We start from the raw sequence: 20,284 nt of genomic DNA, 5'->3' as shown, positions 1-20,284 counted from the left end.
TGAGTTACCTGGCTGCGCATAAGAGTTGAGAAGATAGTATATGGCATATGGGTTGAGGAAAATGTGTAGATAGTAGATCATCTCTAAAACCTCACATTGAGGTCATAGATCTAGAGACAAGAGGAGGGCATGGAGTTGCTTGCAACCTTCAAATGTTAGAAGCTTATTAAATTGACAGTATTGAAGCCCTGGAGTAGTTAGGGCATACATGTAAAAAGCAAGAGAACTGATTCCCAGTTATGCAGCAGTCCTGGAGTTGGCTTTCGTAGAGGTGAGATAGATTGAGCCTGGGCTGGAGTGTTGCACATGTAGTAGTTAGGTAGCTAGGTAGCATTTAACCAAACAAACCCAAGCTACAGATCGTTCCAAATTCAGAAGTGTCGCCAGGGCATGAACCTGAAGTCAATGTAATTCAATATTGAAGTGATATTCATCTCCGCAACCAAAAGCCAAATAATGAAACAAGATCACAACCCAGCAGCCACACACCACACCATAAGCAAAAAGGTAAATCCTAGATCAGAAATTCAGAGTTCAAAAGCAGTCGCATAAAGATGACAGCCCATAAGATTGAAATTGAAACCAGCTCGGTATCAATATCATGATGATGATCGCTGCTAACGAAGTGCATATAATAGTCCAAAAAGAACGATAATAAGAAAAAGAACAAGGACAAGAACAAAAAAAAACATTGGAATAAAATGATGACATGGCATTCGCGTGTCTATGACAAACTTCAATTGGATCGGGGTATCGAAGCAGTTACCACCAAGGTAGGCCGAGGTAGATGGGGGATAGATAGATAGACAGTGAAGTGGGAGATGGAGATCGGATGGTGATCACCTCGGCCTAGGTCTTGGTCTTTCATAACATATAGAAACATAGCCGCATACAGTGAGCAGACAATGGAAGTGAGATAAAAGAAAAGGAAAGAAAAGAAAAAGAAAGAAAAAAAAAAACACTAAGATAAAAAAATAGAATATCAAGAAATGAAATATAGTCGTTAAGTGGTCATCATCACGGAATGTTCAGCCCGCTCCTTCATTCGAATCGCTTGTGCCTCAAGGGAGCGCGCCATCAGTTTTGTCACTAGAGTAATGTTAGAGTAGTAGAAGGCTTGGTGGAAGAAGATGTCATACCTGGCCATACAGCTGCCTGATCCAAAAGGCTTGCTGTAGCAATCAATATTTTACACCCGTATCCTCCTTCCACCGCACTAGGCAGTCGTTGCATCGTACTAAGAGCCGACATCGAGTTGTTCTTTTGCATCCTATGCTGCATCTTTGTTTCAATATTTTGTAGGATATCCTTAATCTTCTCCACGAGCTTGCATTCCTCTTCTTCGAGCAGCATTACTCCCGGCACCTGGGTCAGATCGGTATAGTCACGACCCAAGATGCCGAGATATGGCCCAACTCGTTCCTGAACAATTGTGATCCACTCTGCCAACACTTGGGCACAGTCAAAAGTACACAGGGCACACTGAATGGGAAGTTCCCGCGAGGAAAACTCGGCATAAGTGTTGCCCAGACGATCGGACATGGAAATAGAATCAGCAGCGTAGAATGCTGCTTTGCGCAGATGCTTCTCTCGCTTAGATTGGCCAGCTTTGTACGTGCCGGACAGTTTTTGCATCGGCTCCTCTTGCGTCGGAGTCTTTGAGATGGCAAGGTCACCAACACCGAGGTCGTTGATCGATTCTCGGCGGTTGTTCAGTGCACCGGTCAGAGTGGGGTCAACCAAGTCGTTCATCATTGCTGTATCAGCAGCATGTTGAAAGACCTCCATACCCCGCGCGAGCTCGTCAGCCATTCCGTTCCAATCGCGCTGCCAAAAGGCTTCCTTACATCGACCGAGATTGACGAATAATCGAACGTAAGCCAGATCCAGCAACGGAATGCTGTCGGCAGACAGTGGCCCAGCGCCAAATGGATTCGGTCGCTCGAGACTGTGGACTGGGTTGCTAGCCCACGCAGTTTGCCAGGCTCTCAATGCCGGTTCGATGTGTGATTGCATGGCTTCGGTTTCTTGAGTAGTCCACTGTCGCCCCATGTGCCTTTGTCGGGTTTCCCAAATGTAATTGTGCAGCGAGTAGATCAGAACAAGACAACCAAAAGTACTTGGCTGGCTCGCATTGGATGGCTCATCTTTATTGCCATTGTAGAATAAGTTCGAAGATTGATTCTGCTCTCGCTGGCTTGCCGTCAAAAGAGAAGTCAAGGCAGACGAGAATGAGACGCTCTTTTTCGAGGCCGTCAATCCCCCTATCTGCTTCCATACATGAGGGGAATCAGCCGCCCACAAATTCTCTTCACAAGGCAAGTCAAGCCGAATCTCAGAGTTTGTCAGAGCTGGCGCATGGTTATAGGCCGACACAATGAAACTAGAAAGCGCAAAGATGGCAAAGAGTGTACGTTTCCGTTCTTCCACGATCTTCCAATTGAGCCATTCACGTCGGTCTTGGGGCTGACTATATGACGACGACATCCAATTATCGGAATCATTCAAGCCATTAATTCCGGGGGTAAGATGATCTTGGGGCAAGCTTTTGGGGTCCAAGTGGTGGGTTAGTTCAGCTGCACGTGCGAGGCTCACCAAAGCGGCACAGTGGGTACTGGCGATATCTGCAGATGTTTTATCGGCACAGGCATGGCCATATATCACATTCAGCAACATCGCCTGTACCAACCAGAGTGGAGTATTTTGAACAGAATTGTCGTGGGAGTTATTGGAACGCTTTAGAGCTGCAGACATGTCGGCCTTTCGACGCTCTTCAAGATAGAGTTGAATCATCTTCTTGGCTGCTTCGAACAAATCCTTGGACGCGGCAACCTCGTGTTCATAGAGAGCACCGATTGCAGCAATAGATAGAATCAGACAGCCTCCTCCTCCGGAAACGCCGGTAGAGCTGAGGTTGAGATGCCCGCTGGGCATGCGCAGATTATTCGTATACTCGGGGGCCTGAAAATTGAGAGTCGGGACGTGGAGAAACGGCATGTGCGGATGAAAGTAGGAAAGGTAGGCGGAGATGTAACGTTGGATGTCGGGAGTACTAGGTAATGAACCAAAATTTTTGAAGCCAGTGGAGCGGGCGAACAGCTCACGACTGCTTAGGAGGCCACTTGCGGGTTGAGAATATTTGCGGTGATTGAAGCCAGTGGGTTGCGACATGCTCGTTAATAGAGCCTGTCGTGTGGAGTCTGTAAATGAATCCGTTGAGATTGAGGAATGTTGATTTCGTAGGGCACTATTCGGGAAAGGAACGTTGAGAAGATTAGGAGATTCTCCGCTGGTTGCCATAGAGGATGAAAACATACTCTGCGAATGACCCAAGATGGGTTGGCCCACCGAGGTCATGGATGGGGGTGTGGCGTAAGTCTCCACGAATGGGTTCTGATTCATCAGTGATTTGGGCGATACAGTTTCCGGCGGAATACCAAATTCATTGAGTGTCGTCGGGGAGAAGTCGATGGCGAACTGATTAGCTGAAGCCGAAGTATGAACGGGAAATGGGTTGTGCCAGCCATTGGAAATGGGGATACGGTTGGGACCATCTATCATGGCCTCGCTGATACCACTCTGGCTACCCGTGCTCATCGCCGAGGGCGACGACTCGTCCACAACTGAGTCATTGCCGTTGCCCAAAGCCACCGCTGTGTCAAATCCGTTCATCCAGTCAAAGTTCATCTCGTCATCCATCATAGGGTCGTTCGAAGGGGGCAAACCATGATGGTGGTGGCCAAAGGGGGAGGAGGGGGAGTCACCAAAACCTTGGGGGGAACCTGCAAAGTGTAACTGCGCGGGGTTGATTGTGCTTCCATGTCCCATGAGCATACCATCGATACCCATGTCAAAACTACCGTAGACGGGAGCCGTTCGCAGTCCACCAGACATGTTCATGGGGAGTCCAGAAGTCTCAATCTTAGACAAGCCATTCACTGCCTGGTGACCCGAGCCGAACCGATAATCCATAGACGAACCGACCGATGAGCTCAGGCTCGGGTGATGGTAGGGATGCTGTTGTTGTTGTTGTTGTTGTTGTTGTTGGTGTTGGTGTTGGTGTTGTTTGGGTGTCGAGGAGGCAATGCCCGTATTAGCAATGCCCGCACTAGCGATACCCAGGGCGTTACCATCGACGTGACTAATGGTATTAGCTCGAGGGCGGACCGATGAGTTGTTGGCGATGGAGTTTTTGCGAACCCGATTGGCCGCAGCACTCGTGGCTGTACCAGTGCTTTCCCGACGAGCATTTCTCGGGCGAGAGGATGGAGTGGTTGTCATATGCAACTTCTGCTGATGTCGCAGCAACAAGTCGCGGCGAGCAAAGCATCGAGAACAGTCGGGACACTCGAATGGCTTTTCCTTGGTATGCGAACGCTCATGGCGCTTCAAGTGTTCCAGTCGTGCGAAGGAGCGACCGCAAGTGGTACAGCCATGCGGCCGAGGCTTGTCTGTCTTCGGAGGAGGGTGATTTCCATGGGCTTGGACAACGGTTTCACTCTGCTTCTTGTTCTCCTTGGCTGGAGCTAACGATATTTGTTCAGAAAAGAGAACTCTAGGGGACTATCGTTCGATTGACATCGTGTGATTTGTGGGACTTACCGGGCATATTGGGAATTTCGTTGATACTGGCTAGGTCCAACACTTTGGGGCTATGTTTTTGACTCTGACCGACCATAGCATCCAAAGGCATAAAGAATTGAAATGAATATGGATACGGACACCTCACAGACCTAAAAGTAGGAGCTCTAACGGTCCCTGACGATGGAGTATGGAAGAAGGTGGTTTTCGACGATTGCGGGGGAAATGAAGGGTCTCTTTATCGTCACAGATGACGATCAACGAAGCTGTTCTGTGAACGATGAAATAAACCAATGTCGCATCAATGACTATACCCATCAGATGAAATCAGGTTAGCACTTTTCGCTTTGAACAATTACGTCGCGCCAACCTCGGCTCAATGAACCCAAGGTAATGAACGAGGGCATTTCTGGACGAGGCTGGAGTGGACGAAACCCACCAAGACTAGAATAGAAGTTGTCGAGGGCTTGTTTCTTTTGGAGATAGCTTTTTGAAGAAAAAGCTACTTGAAAAGGGACGAAGCTGGAGGGTGAAGTTGGAATTAGCAAGGCAACCAAAGCATGTTCCACCGAGCGGCCGAGGTAGCCTTAACGGTCGCAACAGGTCAAAAGTCGCAACATACCAAAAGGTACTTGAAAAAGTGAAATTAGAATGAATCTCAAGCTCCTCGAGTATCCATTGAACGAGGGAGGAGGAGGGGGGGGGGGGAAATAGTCAGCCTTCTTCTCTTTTCTATCGGAGCATGCAAGTGGATCCGGAGATAACCGAGATAGCGGACAATTGCAGATAGGCGCAGAAGAAGTAGGGGGAAACAGGCCTGGAGAAGTAAAGATGTAGAAGGGGAAGGAGGGTAGAGGATAGAGGTTGGAGGTTGGAGACTAGATAGAGATGGAGATGAAGAGAGAGATGTTGCATATCTAACATAAGTTCGTGGCAGTAGCAGGTGTATGGCGATACGGGGGTTGCTCTTAGTGGGCGCAGGTACATGGTACAGACCCGCAACGACCACGATGACAGGTCCAGACCTCTGTATGAGCCAATAATATACAACCGTAGACTCCACTTTGAAATATTACCGTCTTTACATACAACCAATGATCTCAATACGATTACCCTGTACCGAATGCGGTGTGGTCTGAATCTTGGGCACACGCACTGACCCGGTGTAGTAGTTGCCACTGATTTATTACCACCTAGTGTACTAATAATGCTAGATTCTTATATGTTATATGCTATATTTTATACTATACTTTCTCTCTTACTACATATTGGATAATCTAGATGAGATAATAAATTAAAGCAAATATAAATATCATACAGCCGAGGCAAGTATACAGAATGTGCAGTTCCACATTCTACACCTCGGAAAAGGACCTAAGAACATCAGTGGATCCAAGTATCGTGGAACAAATCAAAATGAAACGCTCTGTTTAGGCAAAATACACAATACCGTATTTAAGCATCTCGTGATAGGGGATTTGATCGGCAGTACGGAATACGGAGTGCCTGTAAAGAAGGCAGTGGATATTGGACGGAAGGATCCGCCAGTGGATATTCAGCTCGTGTGGGGGGTTGCAAGAAGAGATGAAATTTAAGAGTCTTGATTCTATGGATACCTCAGGTACTACTAGATCCATTATATGGAAGTTGAAACGGAAAAAAAGCCGCCCAGCGGAATGCGGGGGATTCCATGCGGCTGTCTTTGTTCGGGTACACGCGGTGTTATTCTATTCCCTTACTACCACTGCAGACAACTACGTACATTAATATATTAATAAATCAATACACTAATACATTGATACATTAATACACTAATGTGGGATGATCAATGATAACCTCTTTTGTTTCGTTCGGCTCAGCCTCGGTCTTCGAACTTTGAACTTTGCTATTTTCGATGTAATTTACTTTTTATTCTTACTTCTTACTTCATCCAGGATACTCCGTAAAGAGCCCCTAGATATTGAAATCAGTCCAAGCCATTACTTACTGGCCCTAGCCAAGCTTCTTAGGCGTAAGCTCGGAAACACTAGCCGTCATGTCCCATTCCTTTAATGTTTGAGTGCTCTGCCTGCCAAGGTTCCTGATTAGTCAATTCCTGCGACATCGGTGTCTTCTACCAATCTAGTCCTCAATTCATCTATTGCATGACTATTCAGTACCTAGGTATGTATCAAGTACAAATTATTCTGTATAGGCGTTACAAGTTACTTCACTATTGATCGAGAAGTACGTAGGTATGATGGTTCAAATCAAAATCAAAATCAAAATCAATAAAGCCACCACAATTCTCCGATTCTCGATACTACTAAGTAGATAGCACTATCCTACATATGGATCACCAAGTGGCCTGTGCATGATGCATGGATAACGCCCTCAGGGCTAGTTCAGTCGTTTCTCCTCTTTCCCTCCCCTTTTTACTCCTGTCCCTTTCTGGGCAATCTATACTAGATTTGATGATTGCGCCAAAATCCATCTGGGCCCATGAAGAAACCCGGGTGCCGGACACTAACGACTAGCTCAGCTTAGTATTGGATAGATGTGTCGATCTTAAATATTGACAGGTCTACTACTAACTCCCTTCAGCGCGATAGTCCGTGCCGAGAGCCCGTCTATGGCGTAGTACGGAGTAACTCCGATTATTTCCGTTTCTCTCATTCGGTTGCAAGGTTGTTCGGGAGCTTTAAGGTCCGAGACATGCGATTTCTAATACTGTCCATGATTGTCTGAGGCTCGTGGTTACGTAGTGGTCCACGGTATCCCATAAACGCTCCGTTAATTGCGGCAGAAGAGGTTTCCGGATTCTGCTCAGAATGGGACATGCAGGATGTGGGTCGATCATATATGCGGATACGTAGTTGGAGGTTGGGAACAGTTAGTCCAATCCAGGATGAAACATAAACGGCAAGCTATACTCTGTAAGTATTAGAAGTGGATCATTGACCAGTAAAGGTGGAATGAATTGAGCTCAGATCCTCTGCTTACAAATATTGTAGCCTCAGTAAGTAGTAACGAACAACAATTTACCTATTGAAGTAAGCGCTTAAGCTCGGCAGCTTACTGGTGAGGAGGGGCCCAAGAGCCATGTTCAGGCCGTCTGTGGCCATCGTGAGATAGCGGATATGTGGAGCAAGAATAGGATTAATAATGAAAGGAACTGTGGTTGATCTTACCTGTTTAGGAGAACTCTTATTTCCGGTGTGATAAAACGGTGAGAAAATGGGAATTAAGAATGAGGTCCACCTTCATTTCCCAGCCTTCGCTCATTTTGCGTACTGAGAGGAAGACTGTATTAGAGCAATCGCCGGAGAAAAGCCGGTACATAAATTCAACTCATTGGCCAGTCTTTCTGCAAGACCTGTACTCGGCCGTACACTATCATACCTATTTAGTAAGTACTAAGTAGTATGATCATGGAACGTGCGGATGGCGAGAGCGGCTACTAGATCTGATGTGATTGACTGGTTTCTTTGTCATACATTAGCGGTATTTGAGTATTTGGGTATTTATGTATCTATGTATCTACGTATCTATGTATTTACCAATGGCAATCATATCTTCCACACCCTTACTACATCAGATCTTGAGGGAAATTATCTTCATAGTTTATTCTTAGTATGTTATGTACATAACACCCCTCTAGCTCTCATAATCATCTGAAATAGGCTTCTCACAGATGAAACACTAGACAAGCTGGCCTAGAATCCCTGCATGTCATAGCTCTTTCTATGAGGTACTAATTTCGATGTCGCATCGATTATTAGCTTAGTTTAGCCATAGATAAATAGTAATTCAAAATTTCTACTATAGCACCTAGGTACTACATACTTCCATAGACTCCAAACTTTCAAAGGTTCTATCTACATAGGTACAGGCGCATACCTAAACACACCATACCGTATCGCCACGCCTTCACTGACAACGATCGTGTCCTCGATCGCCTATGTCCACAGCAATATGCAAGTTATAAGCAAATGTGCACGGTGACAGGCCCACTCTCATCACTGGCCACTAGACTTCTTCCACCGTGCAGGATCATAGAACCGACTGGCTCAGCTTGCATCAGCACCCGAGTCAGAAGTGAGAATAGCACGGACTTTTCTCCGTACATGTTCACTGCGCCTACATACCAATGATATCATAGAGATTCAAAATACCTAAACGGACTACTTATGAGGTGAACATAGTATTTGTATTCTACATCCATATTTCGCAGATAATGGAAAACGAACTCAGATGTGGAAGGAGTACAAGTCTAGGTCATCGGGTACTTGTCCGGAGTACTTATTGCCGGACTTGAGCTTACTGTAAACAAGGATGTTCTGCATTAGAGCTGTCGGCCGCTCCGCCTCCATTGCCTTAGCCTCGTTTTGTCCTGGCCTTGGCAGCTTTGTCCTGTCAGGCGACGGGGAATATCGAGAATTTGAGGAGCTGTTCGTTAATCGGCTAATTTTTCGGTTATCAATGTGAAGAAGAAAAACATTGAAATTGATATCGATATTGACATTGCCTTTATCTACTGAGCGCCAGGAAATGTAAAAGGAAATGTATAAGAAAATATACGGAATAATAGCAACGGCTTTTGCTCATTTTCCTCGGTATAAATGAGCAAGACTCCACTGTACTCGAATGGTATATGAGTAGGACATCACACATAACTTTTGGGGTTTCTTTATTTGATGGGTTTTGATCTGCTCCTAGACACTGATGGTCTTGAAAACACTGTAGAGATATTCCAGTTAGCAATGAGCAAAGTTAAAAAATAATACACGGCTTCACGTACCTAAATCCAGCTCCTCCAGTTGCCATTAGCGTACCCGGCATCTGGGCCTGCCAGTGCACTTCTTTGACAGACTCCATATAATGCACGAACAACAGCTGGGGCGGAATATCCGCGATACCGGCCTGGCGACTCTCCTCGTCGTCCAGTTCAACCGCGAGATCCCAGAGCGTGACCGTGTTGTCGGCCGAGCCAACCGCGACAACACTGTCATCCGACGGGTGCCACTCAATGCTAGTAACAGGCTCCTTGTGGAAGTCAAACGACGCGACAGGGGTGGCACTGATCTGGGACGCGGGAGCGGCGGGATTGGGCTTCCAGTGCCGCAGGTCCCACACAGCCCATTGGCCATCGTCCGAACCAGTGGCGAGCAGGTGGAAAGTCTGGTTGGCCCAGCTCATTACATTGACGTCTGTTTTGGAGATCTGCACGTCCACGGCGGGCTTGCGCGACTTGGATCGCACATCCCAAACCTTCACGCTGCCGTCACTGCTGGCGGAGGCGAATACGTTTCGCTCGTTGGGAGACCATTGTAGCTCCTCGACGGAGGAGGTGTGGGCGGAGAAGGGTCGATTATCGGTGACCCAGCCACCACCCTCGGTACGAGAGGTCACGTAGATCAGACCGTCGTTGTCACCAGTCAGAAGCTTGCCAAGAGGCTGGAGTGGAGACCAGTCTAGAGCATAGCCCTCGGATTTGTGCATGCGAAGAGTGGAAATGGGCTTGTTCGCTGAAGGAGTGATAACAGTACCCGGCACATCGAAGCTGGAAAGGTGGCTGGTAACGTCGTGGATGAGGATTTGCGAGTTCTCAAGCATGGTGGCCGTTAGAGTCTGTGGTGGCTTGGAGTAATCTGCTGACTGGGAAGGAGTTTGGTGGCAGCGAATACGGTTGGTCGTAGAGCCCAATGGGATAGACTTGTGTTCGAGAATGGGTTCGCCCATGTCGTCGTCGGAGTCTGATTCATCGTCTGATCCTGCGTTCTCACGTTCCATTCTACTCAGACCACTCATCTTGAGAACCATAAGCTCGTTGTCCTTTGTGCGGCCACCGTCTGCCTGAGTACCGGCGACAGCATAGACCGTCGCAGGAAATGTCTTGCGATTGTCGCCAAGGTTGTCGGGGACAATATCGAACGACAGACATGGCCAAGGTGTGCTAAGAGTGTGGAGCATATCGTATGTAGAGGGATCTGGTGACAGAGTCTCTCCAGGTGCCAGTTTTGTCCGTCCAGGAATAAAGGTTTGCTTGTCTACCTCCATAGCGGCCTCTGTTCTATGATTAATTGGCTACGCCATTGATGAGATTATAGAGATGCATACCTCGCTCCTCTTCCTCGCGCTCGGCATCTGGACGACCGTCAACCCCAGCCTCGAGGATCTCGTCCTCACTCTCAAATTCATCCTCGAACTCATCCTCGAACTCCCCCACTTCATCTGGGGTTGCGTCGACCATTGGGCGGTCGCCAGCCTTAAGGGCGGCCGCCTGATCGTCAAAAGCCTCAGCAGCTCTCTTCGACATTGTAAGGTATAAAGAGCTCCCGACACAAAAGTGTGGACGTAGTTATGAGGGGCAGTAGTTATAGCGATAAGAAGTTTTTCATAATTTTTGGGCGGAACTTGCACTAAACCTATCGGGGACTAGCGTAGATCCCAGTGTGTACCGCGTCGTGAGCTGAATCCCAGTCCAGTTGCGTTTGGTTGACTGACCTTTCAATCTTTCCTGTTCCTGCTTGTGTCAGCTTTCGTCTGTCTCACCTTTTCTCTTCACCTTTGACCACTCCCCTTTTCCCTTGAAGGTCTTCCGCCGCTTCACCGCTACCGGTTGTTTACGTTTCCCGTCCCTTTTATAGGTTCCACGATCTCCCCCTCAGAGTCGCAGATCTTCGACCCTCGTCGAATCTCCAGACTTCCAGATTTCCAGATTTTATTGATTTGAATATTCTAAATCAAGTGTTCGGGATTCGAACGTGGCATATCACATCTGACAAGAAGCGAGAATTCGCAAGGATTCCATAAGGTGGTGGGTGACCTATCACAGATCTCCTTTCCCCGCAGGGTTCTAATGAATGTCTTGAACAGGTCGCACCCACAATATCAATTTCTCCCTGACACAAACCCCGTTCATCATGCTGGATCCGCTGCAGCAACCTAATCTTGAGGTTTCTGCTGCTGCGGAGCCGCAGGAGGTCGATGTCGCATCCCAGTCAGAGATGTCACACCCTACAGAACAGCCATTGGAGCCAATCGAACAGCCTGTTCCCGCCAGCGCTGAGGTCGAAGAAACACCATCTGCATACCAAGGGACTATGGACCCACCCCTCCGTCCTGTAGGCTTGGACCATGGCTACAACAGCGACTCCAAGGCTCACTACCACTCTCGATCCACCGACCTCCATCACTCCGCAACCGAATACAACCCCCAAGATGTCGATCACGCGTCCCGTCTAAATTACTCCCCTTCTTTGAACCCACAGCCTCAGCTACACGCGTCTCGACCGAGCTCTAGTCGTTCCAGTGGTCCAGAACGACTCGGCCTGTCGCAACAGCCTGAAGTCGCCCAACGCCAGGCAGGTCAGTCCCAGTCTGCGAAGAACAGCGTCGTTATCAAAGTCGGCATGGTTGGTGATGCTCAGATTGGTAAGACAAGTCTGATGGTCAAGTACGTGGAGGGCAGCTGGGATGAAGATTATATCCAGACTTTGGGTACGTGAAAATACCCCTACTTGAAAATGATTGAAATACTGACAGTCGACTCTGGTGCGCAGGTGTGAACTTTATGGAAAAGACTATCTCAATTCGCAATACCGAGATTACTTTCTCAATCTGGGATCTTGGGGGTCAGCGCGAGTTCGTCAACATGCTGCCGCTTGTGTGCAACGATGCCGTGGCCATACTGTTCATGTTTGACCTGACCCGCAAGAGCACTCTGAATTCCATCAAAGAATGGTATCGCCAGGGCCGGGGCTTCAACAAAACCGCTATTCCGTTCCTGGTTGGAACCAAATATGACCACTTTGTCAACTTTCCTCGTGAAGACCAGGAAGAAATCTCTCTCCAGGTATGATATGCTCAGCATGTAACCTGCGTGCGCAACTGACATTTTTCCAGGCCAAACGATTTGCCAAGGCTATGAAGGCTAGTTTGATCTTCAGCAGTACCAGTCACAGCATCAATGTACAGAAGGTTGGTTAACTGAAATTCCCCTGTATAGTGCTCAAGAACTCACTAACTCCCTATACAGATTTTTAAAATTGTCCTCGCAAAGGCATTCGATCTTAAATGCACAATTCCCGAGATCGAGAATGTCGGCGAGCCTCTGCTTCTGTACAAGTCAGTCTAGGTATCGAAAGCGTTTCTCTAGGCTTGTGACGACTATGTACAATGGGACGAAGTGATGCTCTTGACGATCGATCCTGACTCCTGACCCCCTGAGGTCAACCTTCCATTCTTTGAATCTTTATTTGGCCCTTATGATGTATTCAATTTTATTATGTCCAACCTGGGCAGTCGTCTCTGGCTTTCCTGGATGAATTGAGACTAAGCTGGCGGTAGTTCTCATTACTCTGAGGATTTAGTATGACGATGGTCTCCTTTCCATTTCTTCTGTCTTTATTTCTTTAGCTATCTTATGTTCCATTGTCTGGACGTACTTAGGTCTTTTCGTGTCAATTTCCTAAATGGGCCTCTGCCTTGAGGTGTTTTGGTGTCCAATGGTGACATGGTGAAAATACAATTCCGTTTCTATTCCATCAATTCCTGTATTCATCTCTTATATGTCAACCGTTATCAAATGATATAAGATGCCGAGCCATGGTCCACTTGAGGCGCAATAAGGGTCCAAGAACCGCCTCTGTCCCCGACGCCCCACTAGACAACTCTGCCCCCATTGGTGATCGTCGCGATTTGTCTTTGATACTCTCTTTTCTTCTTACTCTGTAAAGCTATTCAGCAATATGACGGAGGAACCACAACTAGGCTCCATCCAGGAGCGGATTGCGGCCTTGAAACTGTCCCAAACTGCCAACTCGTCAGGCCCTGAACCACCTCTTATCCGCCCCGCCGCACCACGAAGCAAATCAGCCAACAACCCACCGTCTTATAATGTTACTGGCTCTGTACTGGATGCAGCTGTGAGCGGAAATGAGCCTGCTCCGCGGCTGCAAAAACAAAAACCACCTCCAGTACCAACCTCGAAGCCAGAGCTGAAACCCAAACCCAAAGTCCCTCCCCCTTTGCCGACACGGAGATCGGAACGCTCACAGCCTCCTCCTCCTCCATCGCGCTCTGCTGCGCTTGAAGCTCTTGAAGCTCCTGAAGTTCGACCGACACTACCACCACGTAGACCTACGGATCCACCGCGAAGACCGTCCGTCGAATCAGTCACATCCAATCTATCACATTCGACGATCGCCACAACAGCCACCCGAGGAGCATCAACAACTTCTGTTAACTCACATGGTAGCAATCGTATAAAGGCCCCTGCCTGGGGCGAGACAGACTTGCCTGTGCTCCCACCGAAACGTATTAGAGAGGAGCTGCCAGAGGAGATACCACCACCGCTCCCCGAGTCTAAATCATCAACGTTTGGCGGGCTGAGTGCGAAGATATCGGGATTGCGGGGTAGAGGGACTTCGCCCGCGCCTTCATCCTCATCATCACGCTCTGGTCTGAGCCTAACCAACTTTTCTTCGAGACCTGATACGTCTTCATCTCCTGTACCACCCCGGTTGCCCTCACGCCGGCCTTCTGGGGTAGAAGCGGTGGAAGAAGAAGAAGAAGAAGCCCCTCCTCCTCTGCCCACCCGACCCTCCAGGCAAGAGACACCGTCTTATGAAGTAGAAAAAATACCACCAAGTCTGCCATCCCGGCGACTACCCCCACTTGTGAATGCTACCGATATTAATAATTTACGTCAGTCTGGGTTTGGTGGGCTGAATGCGAACCCTAGTCTACCTGTTAGGCCGAGAAGCACACCAAATGGAGGTCCGCCACCAATTCCACATGGATCCCGTCCAGACCTGTCAAAATTGCAATCAACTAAGCCCAGATTTAATCCGCCAGCCACAGCCACTACCGAATGTATGGTTTGTAGGGACTTCAGCGGCCCAGACAACCATGCAGCGCAATATCCACGCGAAACACTACCAACTCAAGACTTGCGATGGCTAGCCAACGAGCTTACCGCTCCATTCTCATCAATGACAGATAAAGCACGAGCGATATTCACTTGGCTTCATCATAATATTGCCTACGACGCATATGCCTTCTTCAACAATTGCGTTAAAGGATCCACGCCAGCAAGTACTCTCTCCACCGGCTTAGCAGTATGCGAAGGATACGCCGCGCTATTCACTACGCTAGCCACCCACGCCGGACTGGAAGCAGTCCTAGTAAGCGGCCATGGCAAAGGATACGGTTACACACCTCTAGCACCAGGTGAATCCCCACCACCATTCAGCACCGGACACGCCTGGAACGCAGTTCGCATCGACGGCGGGAAATGGAAGCTGATCGACACCTGCTGGGGCGCGGGATCTGTCGACGGGGCGTCGTATAAAAAGGATTCAACCCAAGCATGTTCACAATGTCGAACGAGGAATTCGGGCTAAAACATTTCCCCTCCAACCGAGATTATTTCTTCCTTGAAGACCTCTCACCCCCATCGTGGGAAGAATACATCACTACAAACCCGGACATGCCAACCGGTCTACACCCAATCAAAGGGTTCAGTGACCTTGACAAACACGACATAGGTCGCCGCACCATGCAACCAGCCAATGGTCACCTCTCTATAAGCAGCACGCCGAGCCCGGTGCGCTTCCAGTTCGGACTGAAATGCGAGCACTGGACTCTTGCCCGACACAGTCGCCAGAAGCCAGGTCTATTCCTACTGATGATAAAGGGTGTCGATGGACGAAAGGACGAACGCCTTCCTTTCAGACATGTACCCGGCTCTGGTCCCGGAGGCGGCGGCGAGATATGGTATGTTGACGTGCCTGATGCGCGTATGCTCGGTGCACCAGGCCAGAAGCTACTAATTGCCGTATTATCTACGTTTGGCGATCGACATGACTGCCGTGGCCTTACTATCGAGGAGTACGAGGCTCAAGTTGGTAGAGTCGGTATGTCATATGCATATGTCGCCGAGTGGGAGTTGGTTAGGTAGATGAATACTTTCCCGTAGCCACCACTGCGCTTGTGTATATATTTAAATACCTTGAATAAATGGTATTCTAGCAATTGATATCTTGAGCTTAGCCAGATAGACGAGCTAAAGCCCTATTCTAGTTGGGCTTGAATTACTCATCAATACTAACACACAACATACAAAGTAAAGGTAAAAGTGAAATATGAAATTGAGAGTAAAAGTAAAGATACTACCTAGGCAGATGGATACCTTCTTTGATTTTGAAGCGGGTTTGCGCATGAGTTCTTCTTCCTAGAGCTAGAGGATGATAGATTACTCGAAGATTACTCGAAGAGCGTACCGGGAAACGATCATGGAGCGTGTGATAGCGGCGTCTGCAAGGCCAACCATCCTTAAATTCGTCTAGAAAAAGTTCAGGGCAGCAGTCAGCAAGTACTATGGCTTGACTGATCTGACCGTTTGTCCCGATGATACATCGTATTGTCTTGTTCTCAGGGTCTTTTCTAAGCTGTCAGAGGGAAAGCTGTCCACATTGTGCCAAATAGCTTGGACTCCTATGAGGTAGATCACCTCTCTGAAGGTGAATTCGAAGTTTGCCATAATGAGAGAAATGACTAGTAGCCAGAAGAATACCTTGACTGATAAAAGCAAAGCAAGGGAAATGGAAAAAGACCACTTAAGGGACCATTCCAAGAGTCGGAATCACTAGAGCCAATACCAAAGCAACTACCGACCTGAATATTGCCAATAGCCAAGCAGATATGGCAGATCGATATAATCAGAGAAAAAAAGACTGTCAAGACCCTGGCTGGAATCCACCTGCAAGGGATCAAAACTCAAGGTATAGCGGCGATAAAGCCAAAAAAAGCCATAAAGAGTGCCTGTGACATAGGAATCTTTTGAGATTCCGTATCTCAACATCAACTCTTTGAAAATTCAAGATCAGAAACCAAAGGATCAAAAAGAGAGCTGCACTAAATCGACCAAATTGTGGATTTGTAGCTGGTTGAGCACCTAAATAACATGATCGGATGCGCTGGGGCCAAGTTGGCCCAGAGCTCGAGCACCACTAGAAACCTCTAGGCTATGTCTCCAATGTTAGTTTGATATTCAAGATACTACCTAATTGGCTGAAGATATTAAACTATTAATTACTACCTAAGTACTTGACAAGACCTTTTGAATTTCTCCAATAAAATGATTCTATATTCAAATAATTAATTTGAAGTCTAGTCCAGAGGCTTTTTTACCTTCATCTCGGGGGTCCAAAAATACGCTTTAACCATGTAGACTTCTGTTAAAGGTGCATTAGATGAAACGGATTATCTAACTAGGTACCTAGGGGTGCAGGGATGGTCGACATACCGACATATGATCTTGTATATATAAATATAACTATCTATTCAAAATTGCTACTATATTCTGAGCGTCTATAATTTTGGTGACTTCGTAAAATACCACTTCTTTGAGAGAAAAAATTTAGCAGAAAGCAGCCAGCTCTTTACTAGATTACAAATTCAGCTTATTTCCATGAAATTTCCTTTATTTGAGTTGGGATCAACATTTCATGTATCGAAATCAGATGATCATAAAAGTTAGGTTTAGTGTAAGGCATCAAGGCTGAAGGCTGGGTAAATGGGTAAATGGTTAAAACCAAACCAATGTTTTCTGGTTTCTGGCTTGGTTTCGGAATCTTGACCCAAGCAAAACCATTGCTCATATCTGGTTACTCCTATCCTCGTGCTTGTACCTTCATAGATGTGAAAAGTCCAGCTCTTTCCGAGGTTGGAAGTCTGAGACACTGAAACCCCTGGACAGAATAGCAAGTATCGTATCTTGGTTCAGACGTAACTGTCCAAATGTACAATTAGCGCGCCAGGAGCTAAGTTTGCAGACAACCCATGGCACTGGAGATGGTGAACGCAGGGTAAATGATCTACAATGAAATATCACAAGAGGCAGGTGCTCATAGAATACCGTAACATTTGAATATGCTAAGGTTTGAGGCGGACGCCCAAACCGCATACAATGCTTATCTCAATATATATACTCGATGAAAATTACATCATTGAAAACTTCAATGTGTGACCCCATTTCTCCAGGTTACACGAGCCGTTTGAATTGGACTTGCCCAATCTGGAATATGGCTCCGTCCACAATACCATTTCAACGGGGAGGACGGAACATCCCGACTCACGTGGAGAAGTAATTAGCCGAGCCCCTGTCATACTATTCAGGTTTGTTTTGGGTAAAAATCCCGCATTTTGTTCAGCTGGGGCCCCGGATCCAACGATCGTCTTAGATAGGCCAATCATATCAGTCAAAGTGGAGCATCTCGTCCAATCAATAACTGCAAACGGCGAACGGAACTGAGAACGTTGCATTTCATTCAGTTCAATTTCAATATTATTATTCTTTTATATTATTCTGATTTGGATTTGTTATGGTTTCGGCCCCAATTTGTTCGTTTCCCCCACACGGAGTTCCCCGTACCCCAGGACCCAGATAAAGAGAAATAGATACATTTAAGAAGCTACACTTCCGGCCATTCTACTGGCCTTGCTTGTCTTCATTTTCCCTTTCACTTTCACTTTCTACCTGAATATTCATCACCCATCATGAAGGGGTACCATATAGGGAATATTTACTTCATTGCAGCCATCTCCGTCATTGGAGGTGGCCTATTTGGTTTTGATATCAGTTCTATGTCCGCCATTCTTGGTACGACTGCCTACAAGTGCTACTTCAATAATGGCCCCGAGGGTCCACCCTTCAATGATAACGAGAAGTGTAGTGGCTTGAGTTCACTGACCCAGGGTGGCGTTACTGCTGCCATGCCTGCTGGTTCGTGGCTTGGTGCCCTTGCTTCTGGTTACATCTCAGACCGCCTGGGCCGTAAGTACGCCATCATGTTTGGATGTATTTTCTGGTACGTATGCAGGGGAAGCTGGATAAATATCGTTCTTACTGATCTTGCTTAGGATCATCGGTTCCGTTATTAGCTGCGCCTCTCAAAATATCGGTATGCTCGCAGCTGGCCGTGTTATCAACGGTCTCTCAGTCGGCATTGAATCTGCCCAGGTTCCCGTCTATATCTCAGAGATCTCTCCTCCCTCTAAGCGTGGTCGTCTCGTCGGCTCCCAGCAGTGGGCGATCACATGGGGTATCCTGATCATGTACTAGTACGTGGCTGACTCATCCATCATAACCCTAACTCAAGCTGATGATCTTTCAGTATCTCATTTGGATGCTCCTACATCGGCGGCAATACTGCCACAACTTATAGCACTGCTGTCTTCCGTATTCCCTGGGGTATCCAAATGGTCCCAGCAGTCCTCCTCTTTTTCGGCATGATCTTCCTCCCGGAATCTCCTCGCTGGCTGGCCCGCAACGACCGCTGGGAGGAGTGCCAGGAAGTTCTAGCCCTGGTCCACGGTAAAGGAGATCCTTCAAGTCCCTTTGTCTTGGTCGAGATGCAAGAGATCAGAGACATGTGCGAGTTTGAGCGCCAAAATGCCGATGTCACCTACTTGGAGCTCTTCAAGCCGAAGATGATTCACCGGACCTTGACAGGTATCTTCACTCAGATCTGGTCTCAACTCACCGGTATGAATGTGATGATGTATTATATTACCTACGTCTTCTCGTACGTCATTCCTGATCAAAAATATGCGATATATTCCATATATTGACTGTTCTTTTTTTTTTTATAGTATGGCAGGTTATACCGGCAATTCCACCCTCTTGGCTTCTTCCATTCAATACATCATCAATGTCATTATGACATTTCCAGCTTTGATCTGGGTTGATCGTTGGGGTCGTCGCCCAACTCTCCTCATTGGAGCTACCCTGATGATGATCTGGATGTTCGCCAACGGTGGCATCATGGCCCGGTACGGCGTGGTTGTGCCGGGCGGTATTGACGGCGTAGTCGAAGAATCCATGCGTCTCTCCGGGGCGCCGGCTAAGGGATTAATCGCCTGCACTTATCTTTTCGTGGCATCCTATGCGCCTACCTGGGGTCCTGTATCCTGGGTTTACCCTCCCGAGTTATACCCACTGCGAGTGCGCGGCAAGGCCGTGGCCCTGGCGACCTCAGCAAACTGGGCATTCAACACAGCACTAGGACTTTTCGTACCATCAGCGTTCGCAAATATCCGCTGGGAGACATACATCATCTTCGGGGTATTCCTGGCTGCCATGTGGCTCCACGTGTTCTTCCTCTTCCCAGAGACGGCAGGCTGTTCTCTTGAGCAAGTGGAGTCCATCTTTGAGGATCCCAATGGCATCCCCTATATCGGTACCCCTGCCTGGAAGACTCACACTGATACTAAGCGCACTGTCGCAGCTGAGTCAGGTGATGTTGAGGTTCTGGGTGAGAAGCTGGGTCACAAGTCTCTCGGCACGACTACGACTACCAGCCACGCAGAAGAAGCTTAATTTCTTTGAACCTAAAAAGGTTATTCCAATGTTGCTTCTTATTAGAACTTCGCTATGATGAGTTATGTAAAAAATACTACTGCCCAGTATACCCTGATTATCTGTGGGTCCACCATTTTTGGGCATCATTCGTTGATGTGGAGACTTGGGCATAAGTTATGCAATTTATATGGAGTGCGGATTGCTCCTTCTTTCTCTACTCTACTTTTAATGAAAATGAATATGAATATGACGAGACTGAATTGAAATGGAAAGCTCCATACTTGATTAAAACGTTAATTTCAATTGATACCCTAGCTAGTCCGATTCTATGCGAGTGTAACTATACACTCCCGA

At 47.5% G+C, this 20,284-nt stretch overlaps 6 protein-coding genes across 6 annotated transcripts; 3 read left to right on the top strand and 3 right to left on the bottom strand.

The window, feature by feature from the left end:
• Nucleotides 1–1,003: 1,003 nt before the first annotated feature.
• On the bottom strand, nt 1,004–4,693 carry amdX (putative C2H2 transcription factor (AmdX); the record flags this gene model as incomplete). Its single annotated transcript, XM_057209095.1, has 3 exons — nt 1,004–1,089; nt 1,140–4,526; nt 4,603–4,693. 3 exons carry the CDS (start codon nt 4,691–4,693, stop codon nt 1,004–1,006), a joined length of 3,564 nt encoding a protein of 1,187 aa, XP_057062869.1.
• A 4,582-nt stretch (nt 4,694–9,275) lies between these two features.
• Nucleotides 9,276–10,879, bottom strand: N7495_006443 (ribosome biosynthesis protein RRB1; the record flags this gene model as incomplete). Its single annotated transcript, XM_057209094.1, has 3 exons — nt 9,276–9,300; nt 9,362–10,628; nt 10,681–10,879. The coding sequence occupies 3 exons, from the start codon at nt 10,877–10,879 to the stop codon at nt 9,276–9,278; spliced, it is 1,491 nt and encodes a 496-aa protein (XP_057062868.1).
• Nucleotides 10,880–11,486: 607 nt separating this feature from the next.
• On the top strand, nt 11,487–12,700 carry N7495_006442 (Spg1/Tem1 GTP-binding protein; the record flags this gene model as incomplete). Its single annotated transcript, XM_057209093.1, has 4 exons — nt 11,487–12,063; nt 12,126–12,418; nt 12,469–12,543; nt 12,602–12,700. The coding sequence occupies 4 exons, from the start codon at nt 11,487–11,489 to the stop codon at nt 12,698–12,700; spliced, it is 1,044 nt and encodes a 347-aa protein (XP_057062867.1).
• A 613-nt stretch (nt 12,701–13,313) lies between these two features.
• Nucleotides 13,314–15,526, top strand: N7495_006441 (uncharacterized protein; the record flags this gene model as incomplete). The annotated part of the gene is made up of 2 exons (XM_057209092.1): nt 13,314–14,911; nt 14,935–15,526. The coding sequence occupies 2 exons, from the start codon at nt 13,314–13,316 to the stop codon at nt 15,524–15,526; spliced, it is 2,190 nt and encodes a 729-aa protein (XP_057062866.1).
• A 294-nt stretch (nt 15,527–15,820) lies between these two features.
• N7495_006440 (uncharacterized protein) lies at nt 15,821–16,108 on the bottom strand (the record flags this gene model as incomplete). The annotated part of the gene is made up of 2 exons (XM_057209091.1): nt 15,821–15,910; nt 15,965–16,108. The coding sequence occupies 2 exons, from the start codon at nt 16,106–16,108 to the stop codon at nt 15,821–15,823; spliced, it is 234 nt and encodes a 77-aa protein (XP_057062865.1).
• Nucleotides 16,109–18,126: 2,018 nt separating this feature from the next.
• Nucleotides 18,127–19,948, top strand: N7495_006439 (sugar porter family MFS transporter; the record flags this gene model as incomplete). The annotated part of the gene is made up of 4 exons (XM_057209090.1): nt 18,127–18,437; nt 18,490–18,690; nt 18,744–19,154; nt 19,222–19,948. 4 exons carry the CDS (start codon nt 18,127–18,129, stop codon nt 19,946–19,948), a joined length of 1,650 nt encoding a protein of 549 aa, XP_057062864.1.
• Nucleotides 19,949–20,284: the final 336 nt, after the last annotated feature.

This window comes from Penicillium taxi, assembly GCF_028828555.1.
Source record: "Penicillium taxi strain IBT 34144 chromosome Unknown utg000004l_segment0_segment0, whole genome shotgun sequence".
Classification (NCBI taxonomy): Eukaryota; Fungi; Ascomycota; class Eurotiomycetes; order Eurotiales; family Aspergillaceae; genus Penicillium; species Penicillium taxi.
Note: the sequence above shows the minus strand (reverse complement) of the source record. Positions and strands in the feature narration are given on the sequence as shown.